This window comes from Acanthochromis polyacanthus, chromosome 20, assembly GCF_021347895.1.
Source record: "Acanthochromis polyacanthus isolate Apoly-LR-REF ecotype Palm Island chromosome 20, KAUST_Apoly_ChrSc, whole genome shotgun sequence".
In the NCBI taxonomy this organism is placed as follows: domain Eukaryota; kingdom Metazoa; phylum Chordata; class Actinopteri; family Pomacentridae; genus Acanthochromis; species Acanthochromis polyacanthus.
In genome coordinates this window covers 3,159,092-3,177,279 of record NC_067132.1, presented here as the reverse complement: position 1 = coordinate 3,177,279, position 18,188 = coordinate 3,159,092, and the positions used below count along the sequence as shown (strand labels likewise).

The following is an 18,188-nucleotide window of genomic DNA, read 5'->3' as shown; positions in this document are numbered from 1 at the left end:
GACCACGTTTTGACTTTTCCCAGGACAGATTTGCAATTGACTGACAGTGTCTGTCAGCCAAAGACGGTGCCTTTCTAGTCATTTCTGCAGTTCATGTTGAGACTACAAAGACACACAATGACAGATCTGGTGGAAAGAGACTGACTGGGGTGGCAGTGAGATCGAGCCTAGACAGGGCTTCACCATGTACCATTATCTTGGATGAAACTGTAGTCTCCTGATGTTTGCCATTTACGTATACAACTGCTGTAGAAAGAACAAAATCTTAGTAAATGGTTTACTAGATGAAAATGTCACAGCTACATACATGAGTAATCTTGTATGCTCAGCTGGCAAATTTTCTCAAGCAGCTCTTAAAGCACAAGCACTTTCCACATTTTAAAAAGTAAATTGACTAAAGGGGATGATTGTGCCCTGGACATTTCCTGGCAATCTGCCCACTGATATTTCCTGTGCACTGGGGAAAACTTTGCTCTGAAGGCAGCTGTAGAGGGTCAGGATGTCCCTTAAAACAAGAAGGCTGATCCCGTCACACCACTTCCCACACAAAAAGAAGAGAGATTTTTAAAGACAAACTCACATATACTGTACAGAAGCTGGTTTACCACACCATTCACATAAAACATTAATTCTACAAGGCACTGTTGTGAATTATAAATAGTCCATAAGCTGTTTTCTATTTTAAAAAGATACAAAACAGTCCAAATTTCAACAGTTACAGTTATGTGCAACCCCTACTGCAAATAACTTTAAAGAAGCAAACTTGTAACTCCATGTAACAATCTGCTCGATACACTAGAGACAAATCTAAGAAGAAAAGCCCTCAGAGAGTGCAGTACTCCTCCAAGGCTGCTCATTCCCCCATATGGCATTGTCAGAAATGCAGCCTATTTATGTAGAAATTCAGCATTTTTTATTAGTTATTGATGATCAGAAATCACAGCAACATAGAATGTGTCCATTTAATATAGATGTACCCACAAACAACATGACTTTGCACTGAGCACAGGTGTGTGTTCTGCATGTGTACGTTATGTACGGATACTGAATCATGTGACCTAAATATGTAGCGGGCAGCAGGAACTGATGGGACTCAGAAACACTCCCATAATTTCTTCAGTTATTCCTTGTATCATTTCCAATAAGTCATATAAGTCCTCAGAGGTGGATTTATAGTTGATCACAATCATGTGATCATCAGCAGGCAGCTGATGTAGTGTTCACTGGTTGTCATGGTTACAGTGACGCCATGCTGCTATCTGGCAATGATACAGAAATCTTTAACAAATCCGAGGATCCAGACTATGAGCTGCATCACTGCCAAAATCTAATCACTTGGTCCTTGTGTCATTTCTGACCTTCCCTGAAAATTTCATTTAAATTCGTTTTTCAGTAATGTTATGCGCGGATAGACAAACAAAAATCGTCACACAACTCCTGCGCATTCCTTTAGCAAAAGAATGATGAGGAAGCAATGTCTCGCTCATTATCCAGTGACTGCTTTGTTACACAGCCTGTGCTCCTATGTGTAGCCCTGGGTCAGAAAAGAGGAGCTGATGGGAAAATGCTCAAAACAAGCTTCATCTGAATGTTTGGCTCACGAAGCGTACCGAACAGTTCAGGATGAATACACGAGCTGCTGCAACCCAGTTCAATACAACCCATTTTGTCACAAGTGTGTCTGGAAAATATCTCCAAAAATTACAATTTTTTTGTTATGCTTTTTTAGACTCTTCATCTTGATATTTTTCTATATATTCTTTTTTTCTCTTCAAACTAAAACTCATTACACCTTTAAAATGTTAAAAATAACTCAGAGAAGGAAACATATGTATGAAGAGGTTTGAACAAGATTTTAATTCTCAACAACTGAGGTAAAGCGCCATTACTAAAACAAATGTCAGCCTAAAATAATGATAATGAGAATAAATGAGGAAGTGATGGATTTTAAATGACTGTTCCACTGAGGTGACATTAGTGTATCGTCCTCCTTCTGAAAAGAAGACAGACTGGCAGAGCCTGATGAGTGAGTCAGCACAGAACTCACGACTGCAGTAAAAAAAAAAAAAAAAAACATACAAAGATTCATGTGAAAAAGCTCTCTTACTGCCAGACCAGTCTGACTTTTCAGACGGCGCTTCATCAGAAGTTAAGTGTGACCTAGAAAAAGTGAGAAACGACAGTTCTAGAGTGGAATGTGCCATGGCTTCAGATTTCGCTTTCCTTTTGTGCACAGAACAACAATTAGTTATCTCTCACAAGCTGGAGTTAAACTCAGACATTCTAGGTTTCCAAATTACAGACCAAACTAATACAGATCACAGTAATTATCATATAGTTAATCATTTAGTCACACATTGACACATGGACATATGCTCAGTACTGAGGCAGCCATGCGTTAAATTAATTTTAAACAGTTTCTGACTTATTTCTACACATTCAACACTTTGGGATCTGTGGTCTGAGTAATTTCCCCTCTCCTCAAAAATGACGCCTGGGAGAGTGAGGACTGCATTCACAGTATTTACCATTTCTATTCTGTAACATTAAAAACTACTTTTGCATCTAAAAAACCATTTAAACCAATCTGTAATTTGTACAGATCTGCTTGCTATTTATCATGTTTTCCAAAGAAAGAGCCAGACCTGAAGCACACGGCGTGCCTACTGCCTGGGCTAGAGAAACAGTAAAAGGCAGTGAGCTGAGGCCTGCTGGATGAGGTCCTCATCAAGGGGTTTGTGCTGAAGAATTCCAGGAATGTGATGTATGCAGCTGGGAGAAGAGCAAGGACCTCTGATCACACCTTCTGCAGTGAAGCCCAGATGGACCCCTGCCTGTCTTCCTTCTGTTGTTTGTCCACGGACAGAGAAAGTTGCAGTACAGCAGAGAAACAAGAAGTCAGTACACTTCACGTCTTCTGGGGAACAAAGCATTCTACTGAAGGATACTGGTGATTTTACTGTTTGTAAATGAAGTACAACTAAGAGCATATTGCAGTGTTTTGTACATCCTTTGCAGTCATAAAGCTAAGATATTCTCCCGTCATCACCGACGACACTCTCAGAACACATACAGTAGTAGGAGTGTAAACTAAAAAACATGATCAACATTGTGCTGAACATTCCAGAAACATGCTATATGATCATCAAAACTCACTCTTAGCTTCTGAGGTCTACTTAATAGCTTCTTTGAATTCTCTGGATGTTACTTGATAATTAAGAAGTCAAAGCAAACAGTTGTTTAACATCAACTGATGTGGTTCACAGAAGAGGTCCCAGTTCTTTTTTGTTTTAGCTCCCACTGTAAAACTCTATTGCACTATGCTCACATGTTCCTAATATTTTGCCCACTATTCTATAGAAATTTCAACAATTACTCCACATTGCTACTTTTACGAAGACAGGATATTATGCAGGAATATTGAATTCAACTGCATTCATTTTAGCTCGGTGTACCAAGGCCTGTAAGTAGCAGAACAATTGCATGTTTAAATATTTACACTGCTGTTCAACAGTTTGGGGTCACTTAGAAATGTCCTTTGTTTTTGAAAGAAAAGCAGTTTTTTTCAATGAAAATAACATTAAATGAATCAGAAATCCAGTCTAGACATTGTTAATGTAGTAAGTGACTATTCTTGCTGGAAACGGCTGATTTTTAATGAACACAGAGTTCTGTTCCTACGGCCCGATCTAAGGCGATTTGTGCCGTAAGTCGGAACTCCGGCGACATTTTAAACAAAGCCGATAGGTGTATCACAATATCAATCAGTTCTTCAGAAAAGTCATGAATATCACTGACTTTGAGTCATTTTACAAGAAGATAACAGAACAAAACACGCTTGGGAGCCATAATGAAGGGCAAAAAGTTAGTGAATGATCCTAAACTTTTGGACGTTATTGTATAGGATACATGGAAATGCAGCTTTAGTTTTTAAATTTGGTATCAATGTTTGTATCAGAGCTTAGTAAATCTGTCTATTTGTATGCAGTCATTTTGCACATTAGCAGAATAAATAATGTCACTACCACTCATATCAGCTCGGACATGGTGGTACATAAAGCCTAGATGTCACAATGGACAGGATTTACGTTTGATTGGCTTTATTTTAGTCAAAATCAATCCATTAAGATAGACCAGATCAGATAAAAAAAAAAAAAAAACTATAGGCAGATTGCTCCTAACATTCCTATCATGGATTTTGAACTTGTGAGAAAAAAACAAAAATCAGACTGAAGATTCCACTGAGAGGAGATGGGTGTGGTTTACTTCTTCATACTACTGATATTACTGTATTTTGCAAACAGAGACATTCAAGATAATTATATGCATATTTTTGGATGACATTCAGATATGGGTTTGGACTCATAATGCAGAGTTTTTTTGGTGTTAAATTAAATGATCAAACACAAGTAGTGTTTCCACATGTAGTGGCCAAAACTGCTGCTATCAGAGTAACTGCTTTGTGGTCAGCATCATCCTCTCTGTTGCTGAAATCTGTCCATATAACTTGCTGGACATATTCACAGCCTACATCGCAACAAAATGTATATCTAAGAGCCCTAAACCAGAGTAAATGTATGAGTAGATTTCTCAAAACTGAAGTTCTACTCCTAAAAGTTCAGATGAGTCACTTCCTGTTAAATGATTTTCCACAGTGACAGTACAAGTGTTTTAAATTGGATATGCACATGGGTGCCCAGATAGCTCAGCTGGCTGAGCGGGTGACCCATAAACAGGAGCTATAGTCTCCATTGCAGCAGTCGGGGGTTCGAGTTCGACCCACGGCCTTTTACTGCACGTCTTCCTATGATCTTTTCCCCACTTTCCTGCCCCTCTCTCACACTGTTCTAGCAATAAAAAGGCAACACAAACAATAAATACATATCACTTGTTCTCTGTTACAGCCTGTATTTGTGGTTCAGGCTAAAATTTCAGAAGATTTGCCAAAAAAAAATAAAAAATCCTGATGAAGCTTTAGAAGCAGCAATGAGCCCACAGACCACAGCAGAAGCCCTTAGTTAGCTGGAGGAATACTGGCACCCTTTTCATGGGGGCACTGCATAAAATGGGGCCATGGCATTATAGTTATAGTTTTTGGCAAAAAAATTGCATTGTAGTAGAATAATTTTCAAGGCAAACCACTGTGTCAAAAGGCTAATTACACCTTCAAATTCAATTGAAAAAACTCTTCAAAGCATTTATTTTTAATAATCCACAGTATAACTCCACATGTGCACCCTGCTGGCCCCACCCTAGATTTATTATATGGAAAATAAACCTGACTTCCCAGGCTCAGGGAAAGTTTGAGAAAGCTAAAACCTGAAGTAGAAATACTGAAATTTAAGAACTGCCCTTGTTTGCGTATTTATAGATGGCGACAGCAAAATGTCTACTATAACGCAGTATAATTACCAACTACACTATACTGCTGAAGCTCATGTGCTAAAGGCATTTGTGAGGTCAGACTGATGTTGGACAAGAAGACCTGGCTCATCCCAGAGGTGTTCTGTCAGATTGAAGTCAGGTCTCTGTACAGGCCAGTTAAGTTCCTCCACACCAAATTCATCCATCCATGTCTTTATTGACCTGCTTTGTGCACTGGTGCACAGTCATGTTGGAACAGGAAGGGGCCATCCCCAAACTGTTCCCACAAGGTTGGGAGCATGAATTGTCCAAAATGTCTTGGTATGCTGAAGCATTCAGAGTTCCTTTCACTGGAGCTCAGGAGCCAAGCCCAAACCTTGAAAAACAAACCCACACCATAATCCTCCTCCACTAAACTTTACACTTGGCTCAGTGCAGTCAGGTAAGTATCGTCCTCCTGGCAACCGCCAAACCCAGACTGGTCCACCTGATTGTCAGACAGTGAAGGGTGATTGGTCACTCCAGAGAAGGCGTCTCCACTGCTCTAGAGTCCAGTGGCAGTGTGCTTTACACCACTGCATCTGACGCTTTGCATTGCACTTAGTGATGTAAGACTTGGATGCAGCTGCTCGGCCATGGAAACCCATTCCATGAAGCTCTCTATGCCTGTTCTTGAGCTAATCTGAAGGCCACATGAAGTTTGGAGGTCTGTAGTGATTGACTCTGCAGAAAGTTGGGGATTTCTGCACACTGTGTACCTCAGCATACGCTGACCTCGCTGTGTGATTTTACGTGGCCGCCCACTTCGTAGCTGAGTTGACCATGGAATATTTAGGATCAAGGAAATTTCACAAATGGACTTATTGCACAGGTGGCCACCTATCCTGATAGCATACTTGAATTCACTGAGCTCCTGAGAGCGACTCATTCTTTCACAACTGTTGGTAGAAGCAGTGCTTGCCCAGGTGCTGGATTTTATACACCTGTGACCATGGAAGTGACTGGAACACATGAATTCAATTATTTGGAGGGCTGTCCCAATACATTTGTCAATATAGTGTGTGTGTGCTGCTTTTTCCCATTACACTACTGTACAACAGATACCTTTCTACTGCAGAAATTTGGTACAGTCATAAAAATTAGCCGACGTTTAACTAATTTGCAGTTTTTTTTAGAGCTGTTAGTCTGTACTTTTTTCATGGCTAAAAATGGTGAAAGAGGGATCCTAGAGGGGCAGTTACTGCAGCTGGAAGACAAACAAAGGTGAAATCCTACAGTGGAAAGCAGCACCCCAGCAATATCAATATGCTTTCCTGTATGCACTGCTGTTAGCCACACCCACATGGACAGCAAGGCAGGACAGGTGGTCAGAGCTAGCCAGTCACAAACAGCTACTCCATTTTACTAGTCGAGAGTTTCAGAGAGCTACAGATGAGTGGACCTTTTGTCGGGGAACAGAAACCCTTTGCGGAACTCACTTTCTCTCGTGGAGTTGCATATTACTGAGCAAAACAGGCACAGTTTTCAAAAATTTCCAGCTGGAATCTGTCACCATCCTTCAAGCAAAAGTTTCCCGTTTGTTGCAAACACTTCAACAGTGAAGATGTATTCATCACGTGCTAAGAAGCAAACCTGTGTTAACCATGGATCTCCAAAAAGGAAACTTAAATGTACTTTCTTACAATCCAACACTGTATATCTCCTACCTACAACATCCTGTCTGACTATTACAAGACACCTGGTATGCCAGGTTGAGTTGAAATCTGTATACAAGCAAAGGTTTTCCTCAAAGTCTTGATAAAACCCCCAAAGATGCATCATAATTCCAGGAATTCAGACACACAGCACAGGCTTTTCCTCCACTTTGCCCTCCATGTCAAGCAAGCCGCTTCGTTTCTACTGGCTGACTTCTCAAATCAATATTCATTTGCAACTGCATTACTTCACATTAGCTGTGAAAATGGACATGCTATTGTGTTGGACAATGATGGATTCCAATGACTCCTATAACTCTGAATTCTTTTAGAATGGAGTCATGGAAACTCATGCACTTTGACACAAAAAATAGTGCATTTTGATTCTTTCAAAAGGTTTATTATTGGTCTTCTGAAAATATGAAAAAAATTGCTGGGTCAAAAATATGCATGCAGCAACTTAGCAAGGTTTCTTAACTTCTTAAAGGGGAACTTTGTTTTTTTTTTTTCAACCTGGGGTCTGTTTTCATATGTCATTTCATACATGTGAGTGACGGAGAAATGAATTTTTGACATAGCTCCAGTATTTAGCCAGGCAGGCAGCTTAGCAGATCAGCTAGCGAAAAGTATGGGGCAACTTGCCCCCCACGTCAAAGTTCGCCCCACCGGTTTTGGCGCGAGCTATCGCGTGATTTCGGAACGAGATTTGCTTTCTAGCGTCCTGAGATTTGGATACAGACCACAACAAAGAGCGATCGCCAAGTAACGTGGAGGTTTTCGTTCACTTCTTATCTCTAGTATGTTGTGGGACACTCTTTGAGACTATCCGAGCCGGTCAGTGTGGGGAAAAAGCACATAAGGGTGGACTTTGACGCGGGGGGGGTAATTGCCCCATAGTTTTCGCTAGCTGAGCTGCTAGCTGAGCTGCTAAGCTGCCTGCCTGGCTAAGTACTGGAGCTATGTCGAAAATTCATTTCTCCATCACTCACATGTATGAAATGACATATGAAAACAGACCCCAGGTTGAAAAAAACCGAAGTTCCCCTTTAAGTCAGGAAAGTCACTTGGAGCCATTTCAAAGCAGCTACAGATCCGAAAATAAATCTGTGAAAACAACTGTTTCTAAGTATAAAGTCCAGTTGTGTAACTGCAATGATCAGGAAGAACACACAAGCTATTATCTGTTGCAAAGAAAAAAATGGTCAGGATGGTCAAGAGTCAACCAAGAATCACCAAACAGCAGTTCTACAATGACTCAGAAGCTGCTGGAACACAGGTATCAGTGTCCACAGTCAAGCCCGATTTACATCACCATGTGGGCTGAGAAGCAACCAGGAAGCCCTTCCTCTAAAAGTAGCACCTCAAGTCAAGCCTTGAGGTGCTACTTTTAAAGGTTTGCTGTTGATCAACTGAACAAAGGAAAGGCTTTCTGGATGGTGATTCCATTAACCCAAAGAACACCAAACCTCCCATCAAGCATGATGGTGGTAGTGTGTTGTTCTTGGGCTGTTCTGGTGCCAGAACTGGTGCTGTACATGAAGTAAACTGAACAATGAAGGAGGAGGATTATCTCCACATTCTTTAGGCAAATCTAAAATCATCAGCCAGAAAGTTGGATCTTGGAAGCAGTTGGATGTTTTAACAAGACAATGACCCAAAACACACATCAAAAGAGGTAAAGCAATGTCTAAATTAGGCCAGAATTAATGGTTTAGACAGGTTTCCCCGAAGTCCTGACTTAAACCCCATCAAGAACCTGTGGACTGTGCTGAAGAGACCAGTCTGTACCAGAAGGCCAGCAAATCTAGTTTTACTGTACCAATTCTGTCAAGAGGAGTGGTCAAAGATACAACCAGAAGCTTGTGGACGGCTATCATAAGCACCTGGTGGAGGTGAGAATGGCAAAGGGACATTTAAGCAAATATTAGTCATACTTCCAGAAGACCTTAAATAAATCTATGAAAGAACCAAAATGCATTTTGTTTTCTTTTGCTGTTGTTTTTAGTGTGTGGCAAAGGTGCATGACTTTGAATAAATTCATCATAGCAAATTCAGTGTAATAGAGGTCACTGGGAATTCAAGCCTGCCATGATACACGTGCATGGTCTTTACAAGTGCACGGAAACTTTTGTTCACAACTGTATATATTATTTGTGATTAATGATTGAAAGCAGGGGTGAGACAAAATATCGATTCAGCGACATATACCTTCATCTTTCCTCGTCTAATATGAGTATCAATACGCTGGTGCCAAATATCGATACTTTACTGAATATAACGAGAAGCTCTGAACCCTGCCGGCTGCTTTTTCCCCAGCGTCACTACTTAATGACTCCGCATGGTGGCGTTAATCACATGAACGAGGCAGACTTGAGTGGGAATTAATTGGCTGAAGAGGAGTTTGTACAGGTTTAATGGCGGACAGCAACGCTAACGTAAGTGATGCCCCATTCACATTTAAGTCCAGAGCGTGAACCCATTTCAGCTTTCGAGACATTGAGGGAACAAGCAAGCTTGACAAAGGCTATGCAATATCCAAGAAGTGCCTCAAAGAAGTACACAGGCAACACCATGAGTACGCAAACCCGATGCAACGCCACCATCCTGAACTCCAAGAGGCTGGTGCGGCTAACATTTCCAGTCAGCCTGCCGCCGTGAATACAGAATACCAAAAAAACAATTCTAGCTATTCATGTGACGGCTCATTAGACATTAGTCAAAAAGAGGACGATGGTAAGACTATGGGAGACGCCAGTGTTTACAAACAGTGACGTCACGAAGTCACGTGATTACCGCGCTGGTTGGCAAGAGGAACCAGAGGAACAATGGCTGATGATAACAATGCGAACTATCCTTCCGTGAAATTGTCCGATTATGCTCAATCCTTATCACTTGAGGCCCGACAAATATACGTGAGTAAGCTGAGACATCAGGGAAACAGTGAAACCTTGCCAGATCCCTACAATTTGAAGACTGGGTGGGTTGACGATCCTTCATTGTGGCCGGACATTTCCTTCACCGACGTTTATTTTTAATTGATTGACACCGCTGGGCAGTTCACCCACCCAAAAATATATAATTATGAATTAAAAATAATATATCTTCTGTTAATCTTCAACAAGATGTCAAAGAAACGTCAATACGTTGCTGTATTTTTTGTCTGCAGTATGGCTTCTATGTAACAGTAACAGACCCACAGCACTGGTGATCGAAAATAGGACAATTCTAAAAAACGATCGCTAGACGCATACAGAAACAAATGTGGTTACAAATATGAGGCTGCTGGCTTAAGGAGATGTTATTGAATATGCTTTATTCGACTTTAGTATACTTTCATCGCCTAAAAAGCGATCGGTAACACATGACAACACTGAACCAAACCGAAAGTGTAGAGATCGCTTCAGGCGAAGGATGCGACACTAAATCAATATCTTTTGGTAAATAAGCTCAAAGTTGGACATACTAAACATGCTAAACTGTTGAATAGTTTACCTGAAGAAAAGTGGGAGCCACAAACACGATCTCTGCTGCTTACTGGGGTACAATTTTTCCTGTTGATGGCTGAAGCCACCGCCATCTTCTCTCTCCTGAAATCGGTATTCGGTGAAATTTCAAGCCTGATCCCTTCTCAAAATGCTTCGTACAACCAACAACTACACACGCTATTACCATTGTGGTAAATACATGTGCAATTTCATTCATGAAAAGCGATAACTTTACGTATTTGTTTCAAACCCGATACCGTTCTCGTAGCAAGCCGTTATGTTACTGCCGGTTCTTGCCAACCAGTAGCAGTCTTGTACCACGTGACCATAGCAAATGACGACACGCTGGCGTCTCCCATTGGCAGTTTTTGTTCATCCAAATTTGTGTCAAATCCAGTGAAAATGACACCAAACTGCAGTAAATAAATGCTGAACTTTACCCTTTTACAGGCGTTTTGTACTTTTCAGTTACAGATATCGTGACGTTTCATTGTGTGATTGTCTTTCAATATATCGAATATTTGTGGTATTGCTGTATCGTGATAGTATCGGTATCATTAGGTACCCTGTGATTCCCACCTCTAGCTGAAACCACGCAAAAAGTATGCAATGGCCCCAGTTTACTTCTCTTCAAATGAGCTTCTCTGCGCATCGCTGGCTTTACTGTGATGAACTCTGCAATAACAAAAATACGGAGTGAAGTGATGCAAACTGTACAGAGAAGCTCAGAGTGCAGTACAGTACCTCTGACACACCTTTCACTTCTGTCCCTGCATTGCAATAAAAAAAGACGGACATTGCTGCATATTTAACTGTTGTACTACTACAAAGTAGCTGTAATCAGATTACTGCTGTGGGGTTATAAAACAAGATGCCTTTAGCCAGACAGCAGTGAGAGGAGCAGCAGATGACACCAGCTCCTCCCCACACTAAACCATAAACCTGTTTGGATTTTCATCATTTTTCCCTCCTTACAAACATCAGCTCAGTGGGATCAGATCTGCTCACTGCGTTTAAAGCCGTCGTGTCATCTGTTCCCAGACAAAGGAGGGAAAGCTGCTTCATTTCTGCAACTCTACACTCCGAAAACCCCCGAAAAAAAACCCTCTGTTTCCATTCCAACACTTTACTTGTTGCAGGACTTAGTAGTTCACACTTATTTCCTCTGCGTTTGATGCAAAGTTACAATTTTAAGCAGCTGAAGAGAGACCTCTGAATTTCGGGAAACTTCGGGGAGCTGAGGTTTTGTTCCCAACAGGTTCTGCTTCGTGCAACAGTCCGCTGTACGGCGTGTTGCTTTTCTCAGTCGAGCACAAATAGCACAGAAATGATAGAAACACAGAAACAGCACAGCAAAGAAAAGCCAAATTTGTTAACTTTTAGAAGAAGTTTGTTGCCGCTGGGACACACAAAGGTACAGACAGGACTGCAGCACTTACTTTGCTTCTCACTTCAGCAGATAATCCGTAGGCTGGTCCCTTATTAAAATGTGTCATTGTCTTGGTCCAAATCTCCTCTGCTACCATGGAGCAAAGAGCCAGCAGTGGAAAACTCAGCTCAGCCCACAGAGCTTCAGCGGTTCTCCCAGAGGCTCTGAGGAAACAAGCTGCCTCCACCTCGTGATGTCATATGATTGACGTAACCCCAGCGGCCAATCAAGTCGCAGATATTTGCCTCTATGCCTTGTGATGACACACACAAGATGAGTAAACATCATTCCAGAACTGGACGACATGTTGCATCAAATTTCAAATAATCCACGTACAAAATACTGAAACATGCAGTTGTGGTTTTGTTCTGAGACCAAATCTAAAAAAAAAAAAAAAAAAAAAAGCTAGGAGAAAATACAGTTTGAAAATATTTTTAAACACCAAATAAGTCTGGAGTTCCCCCTAAAATGCCATTTTCTCTTGTCCCGCCTCCCTGATGACCAAACTGAATCCTAAGTAAAACAGTTTAAATTTAAATCTCCTTTTTTTGGTATTATTTTTTCATTGTTGTCTCTTTTAATTGGACATTTTTTAATCAACACAATATTTGAAATAATAATTATTATGCACACAACCCTGTTAGCAAAACCTTTGTATCTGGTAGAAGAAGAAAACATCACCTGGAATTAACATCATCAGAATGGGTAGAGCAAAGTTATGTCCTCTCTTCTATTTTTCATATTTTCACAACAGTTTCAGAGAAGACATCAACTGCAAACTGTAATTTATAGACCTTGACAAGTTGTTTTAATCATGAAGCAAAACACAGAATTGTTCAGTTAAAGGTAACTGTGACTGAATGTTTTGTGATCTGAAAGTTGAAAGACACAAATTATGAACTGAGGCATAGTATTGTTGAAGTGAATTTAAAAAAACAATATTTTTTCTTAGGAAATTTCAGCTTGTTCACAATGTTTTGCTCTGTCTGCCACTGAACCTGTTCTTTTGTTCTTTGCTGCACTTACACATTTTTTGTAATTTTTTTGTAAAGATGTCTGTTTACATCTTTTACTCCACTATTTAGATATTTTTTATTCTTGTTCTTTTTTGTTAGCTTATTTATCTTGTATATCTAAAAGGCAGAAAGTCATGCAGGATTTCACTGCACACTGTGTACAATGACAATAAACCTTTCTTGTCGTGTCTTGATCATTAAATGTGAACAATTCCAGAAGGTTAGTATTTTACTTTTCCAGCCCTCTTGACATCACATTGGGCTGTATGTGGCCCCTGAACTAGAATGAGCTTGACACCCCCGGTCTAGATTATCTGTTCTTGATTGTTCATAACGGTTAATACTTTACTGTTACAAATACTTAGAAAAACACAGTTATTGAGAGGTGACATATTTTTCAATCAGAAGACATTTACCAAACAGTAGGTAACCAGTGGAGCGTCTCTGAACCTTCATCGCTCATCCAGTCAAGCAGCTGCTGCTCCAGTTTCTTCTACACAAATAATCTGAGAGTATGTCTATAAATAGTCCCAGATGTGAGGCTCTCCCCCTCCTTCTTCTGCTTCTCCTCTTCGGTTCACTTCAGCGAGTCATCTCACAGCTTCCTGTTCATGACTCCATCCAGGAACAGGAAATCACAGCACAAAGAAAGAAAAACACAGTAGAGACAATGTCAGAGATTCTAAAAGAACAACATCAGATGTAAAGTCACACGCTTGGATGTTCTCACCCGGAGTGTGAAGCCATGTTCTCCATTATGCTGAAAGTGTTTATCTACAAAGAAGTTAGGATGGGAGATGTGCTATTAAAAACCACACAGGGACTTTATAGGCCGAATGTGGCAACAAACAGCTCAGTCAGACCGAATTAATTACAACTAATTCTTCAACAAGTTGTCACTAAATGTGCTCCAGTTGTTGGAGCATTGTATTAAAGGGACAGGAGGGATTTCTTTGATTATAATAAATGGAAAGTTGCATCTTTAGCTCACATACAGGTATGAAATAAACTTCATTTGCTTCCACAAACACAGACAGTCTGGCATGTCTTTTTCCTCTGAAACAGCAGATTTAAAACATCACAGCGTCACATTTTCGCTGACATTCAAAGACTGATCCTCACACGTGTTCTGTAGGTCTTCCTGCAGAATGAGATGAGTTCATGATGCTGTTTCTCTACAGACTTGTTCTATGCTTCCACACTCCACAAACTAAGCCGAACATTAAACCTAGACTAAATCACAGAGTCTCTTCTAATCTTATTATACCAAACTTTAAAACTAGTTTTAAACTCAGTGGATCTGATTTGAAACCTCTGTAAATCTCAGTTCAAACTTAGGTCTTGCTGTATTGAGGCAACTGGAATAACTCTCATCACCACCTTTGCCAACAAAGACCTTGGTCAAGGTCTGCTTTATCTGCTGGCTTACTACTACACCCTGCATCTTACCTATCCCAAGTGTATGGCAGCCCTTCTGTCAGTGTTTCAGACAGAAGTATTAAAGGACAATATCCGTGAGCGAGACACCACAGGGTCATACAGAAGAGTCACGGCAGAGTAGAAGGGATTTACTGAAAAGTAGAGCTGTTCAGGCTGGACGTAAAAGCCTCGTTGATGATGCCGCAAATTTGCAAACCTCTGCCCCAAATGTTCTTCCATTTAAAGTGAGAGTAAGTAGCTTTACATGTCAGTGACAGCTGATAATGGTTAAAAGCCTGTTTGTACTGCTGGGAGCCATACAAAATAATGCACAGCCGTACCATTGTCCTGTAAGATGAAAGGAAATTTACCAGTAAAATAATGATAAACAGAGTAATGTACCGTGCTGGTTGCATTACCTTCAGATTATCTCCAAGCTGCAGTGGATGTTATAAATGTTTAATGTGATACATATTTTATGTTTATGTTCATGTTGAAATGCTTCAAGCAATTCTTTTTATTTTGAGAAGCAACAAATCATCTTTGCTAGCACTGTATATAGAAAGCAATTTTAATATTATTTGAGAAAGCAATTCAATAAATGTGTTCCGCAGTGCTAATTCTGTGAGCTTTTCATTTAGTGCAGATGTAGATGCTTTGTCTTGTTCTGAGCTGAAAAGGTAAAAATAACTCTTGAATGAGGAATAGTAGTCTTGTTCGGTTGCTCTGGTTTTAAGATCTTTTCATTTAAACTGAGTAAGAAACAAACAAAGAAGAATTGACAAACTAGTTTTGAGTTTATTGTACTTTATATATATGCTTGGAATGAGTATTTCATCATTTATTTTAAGGGTTAAGATCTTACCAGATGTTATTATCTTACTGTACTAACAGATAATTCCACTTGTTTGTAGTGTGAATCCTCTCAAAACAAGTATTTATGTCTTATATTTTGACAGTTCATTTTGCATTTCTACATTTATGATCATTTAACTTTACAAAACAAGTCCTGTACAAAAACTTTAATACATGAGATACTAAACAGTGATTCAACCCGACATCAGAGTTCAGCCTCAGGATTGAATCTGCAGAAGACAAACAGAAGAACCAGGACGATGAACATAAGACCTTCGTCCCAGTCCTGTCCCAGATAGCAAACTATGGGTGAATCAATGTTGAATCTATGTTGAGACCTAACGTCGAAATTATACAGAAAGCGCAAGGTTGATAAAATGTTGAGTCAATGTTTGCTTACATAGATTACATGTTTGCAAACATAGATTCAACATTAATTAAACATTGACCTGTCAAACATTTTAATTAAACCAAAATACAACGTAGATTCAATGGTATCTTTTAAATACAAACTTCAATGTTGACAAAATGTTGTTGAATCAACGTTGATCCAACCATCAGTCTTCAACCGTAACCACAATTCAACCTTCTTAACCCTAATTCAACATTGATTTAACATCTTTTGCTATCTGGGTACAGTGTGATTTATGGTTGAAAAGCAAACGTTGACTCAACATTTTATCAACCTTGCGCTTTCTGTATAATTTCGACGTTAGGTCTCAACATAGATTCAACATTGATTCACCCATAGTTTGCTATCTGGGGTGTGTCTGACAGTCTCAGTCAGCCTGATGAGCTGTTTGGAAGCACAGATGTTTTAATTCCATTTTGTTCTATCATCCTGTTTAGCAGCATGGCTACACAGTTCACTTGTTTTCAGTCATTTACATTCGATAGAACAGATATGCTTTAATCAGTTACTCACTGGACTCATGTAAACCCGAAGCCTCTTTAAGAACTGTTGCATCTGAAGCAGGGAATCCTTTAAAAATATACGTACAAACATTCGGGAGATGGGGGAATTTAAACACAGATGGTGACGCTGTGAACTAAAGATGGATTGTACAGTGATCCTCAAACAATTTGGATTTCATGTGAAACCAAATGAATAGTGATGTATCAGTGTTTGTGCTTGTAGAGCAGCAATCACTGGGTGCCAAGAACACTAAGTGGCTTATTCCAGAACTGGAGGACATTTTACATCTCACAAATCAAATGGGAATGTTTGAAAATGTTTTTTAAAATACCAAATAAGTCTGGAGATTCCCCTAAAATCCCATTTTTCTCTTGTCCCACCCCCTGATGACCAAACTGAATCTGTAATAAAACAGCTAGAATAAAATTTAAATCTCCTTTTTTTTGGATTTATTTTTTTTCCATTGATGTCTCTTGTAATTGTGAGTACATTTGTGTTGTTTTTGTCATTTTCTGTTTAATGTCTGTCGTTTTGTGTCTCGTTTTTGTCGTTTTGTGTCTTGTTTTTGTCATTTTCTGTTTGTAGTTTTGTGTCTTGTTTTTGTCATTTTCTGCCTCATTTTTGGCATTTTGTGTCTTGTTTCTTATGTTTGTGTCTCACTTTTGTCGTTTTCTGTCTCATTTCTGTCATTGTGTGTCTTGGTTTAATCATTTTATGTCTTGTTTTTTGTCAACATCATCCAACAGTGTTCCTAAAGAATGTGTAGAGCAAAGCTATGTCTTCTCTTCTATTCTTCATCTTTTCATCACATTGTCAGCTTTGATTGAATGTCTCTCTCTACCTCATATTATCAGGATCAGACTCATTCTTCGGACTGTTTTCCATCAGTGGTCAGCAGTAACAGCTAGCTAAATATCTAGCTTCTACTGCTGAGAAAAAGATCACATTAGCATGGATTAGCAACCCTGTTACTGTTATCTGGAGAAGTCTGCAGAGAAAGCAATGAAGAACAGGTTTTACAAGAAAACAACCAACTGTGTCCAAAATATTTTTGAAATCTTTGTGTTTGATCCATTCACGGTAGGCTAAGAATAAATATTGCTCTACTCTCTACTCTATGTAATATCAGGCTCAATGAGCTTTATAAAACTTTTCAACAATACCCAACATGCAGCAACAGACATGACATTATGAAGCCTTGTCAAGGTTTTCAGATTCTGGGATTTCTTTTTAATAGTGTGTCTGAATTCACCGTTAACTACTCATCTGAACATGACGCTGTTTATGATGTACTGAAGATGTGTCTCAAAATTGAGGTTGATATCTCAACATGTTGACATTCTGGAGACGGGGGAATTTAAACACAAGAATGTGGAAAAGTCATTCACAAATTAAGACCAACAATGTGTATAGATGATACAGTTTTGAGGTGAACAGTCCAATGGTTCCTGCTGATATTTTGCCAACAGGTTTTGAAAAACACTGAGAAAAAAAATACATTTTTAGAGGAGCGAAGATGCAGGTGAAATCAGAGATTTAAATAATGAAAAAGTTTGACTCCAGGCTGTTGAAAATAATTGTGGAAAACATAAGCTTGATAAGTGTAGCATCACCTAATGGACCAGGTCTTCTAGTTTTGCTGCACAGACATTTTTAGCAGAGAAGAAAAAGAAGGTGGAGGAGGAGGAGAGGTATGATGCTGTAAGACGCTCACACTTTGTCTTTGTCTTGTTTATTTTCCATCCCAATCACATGAACTGATTAAACAATCATTAAATTGCAGAATTTTTATTTTTAAAAAAAAACATTTCATCAAATGCTACCTTATTTTTTTGGTGGGCAGTGCTGTCGCCTTGCAGCTAGATCTCCTGTTCACGTCCCAGCCTTTCCGGGATCTTTCTGCAGAGAGTTTGCATGTTCTTCTGTACATGTGTGGGTTTTCTCTGGGTTCTCCAGCTTCCTTCCACAGTCCATAAACATGCTGAGGTTAATTGGTGAATCTAAATTGTT

At 39.6% G+C, this 18,188-nt stretch overlaps 1 protein-coding gene across 1 annotated transcript in view; it reads right to left on the bottom strand.

Moving 5' to 3' along the window:
- Positions 1-12,167, bottom strand: part of cnn3a (calponin 3, acidic a) — a 29,674-nt gene extending 17,507 nt beyond the window's left edge. Inside the window, exon 1 of the mRNA XM_022213434.2 lies at positions 11,983-12,167. Within this exon, the coding sequence (XP_022069126.1) occupies positions 11,983-12,069 (87 nt within the window). The 5' untranslated portion in view covers positions 12,070-12,167. The remainder of the gene's footprint in view (positions 1-11,982) is intronic.
- Between the last annotated feature and the right edge of the window lie 6,021 nt (positions 12,168-18,188).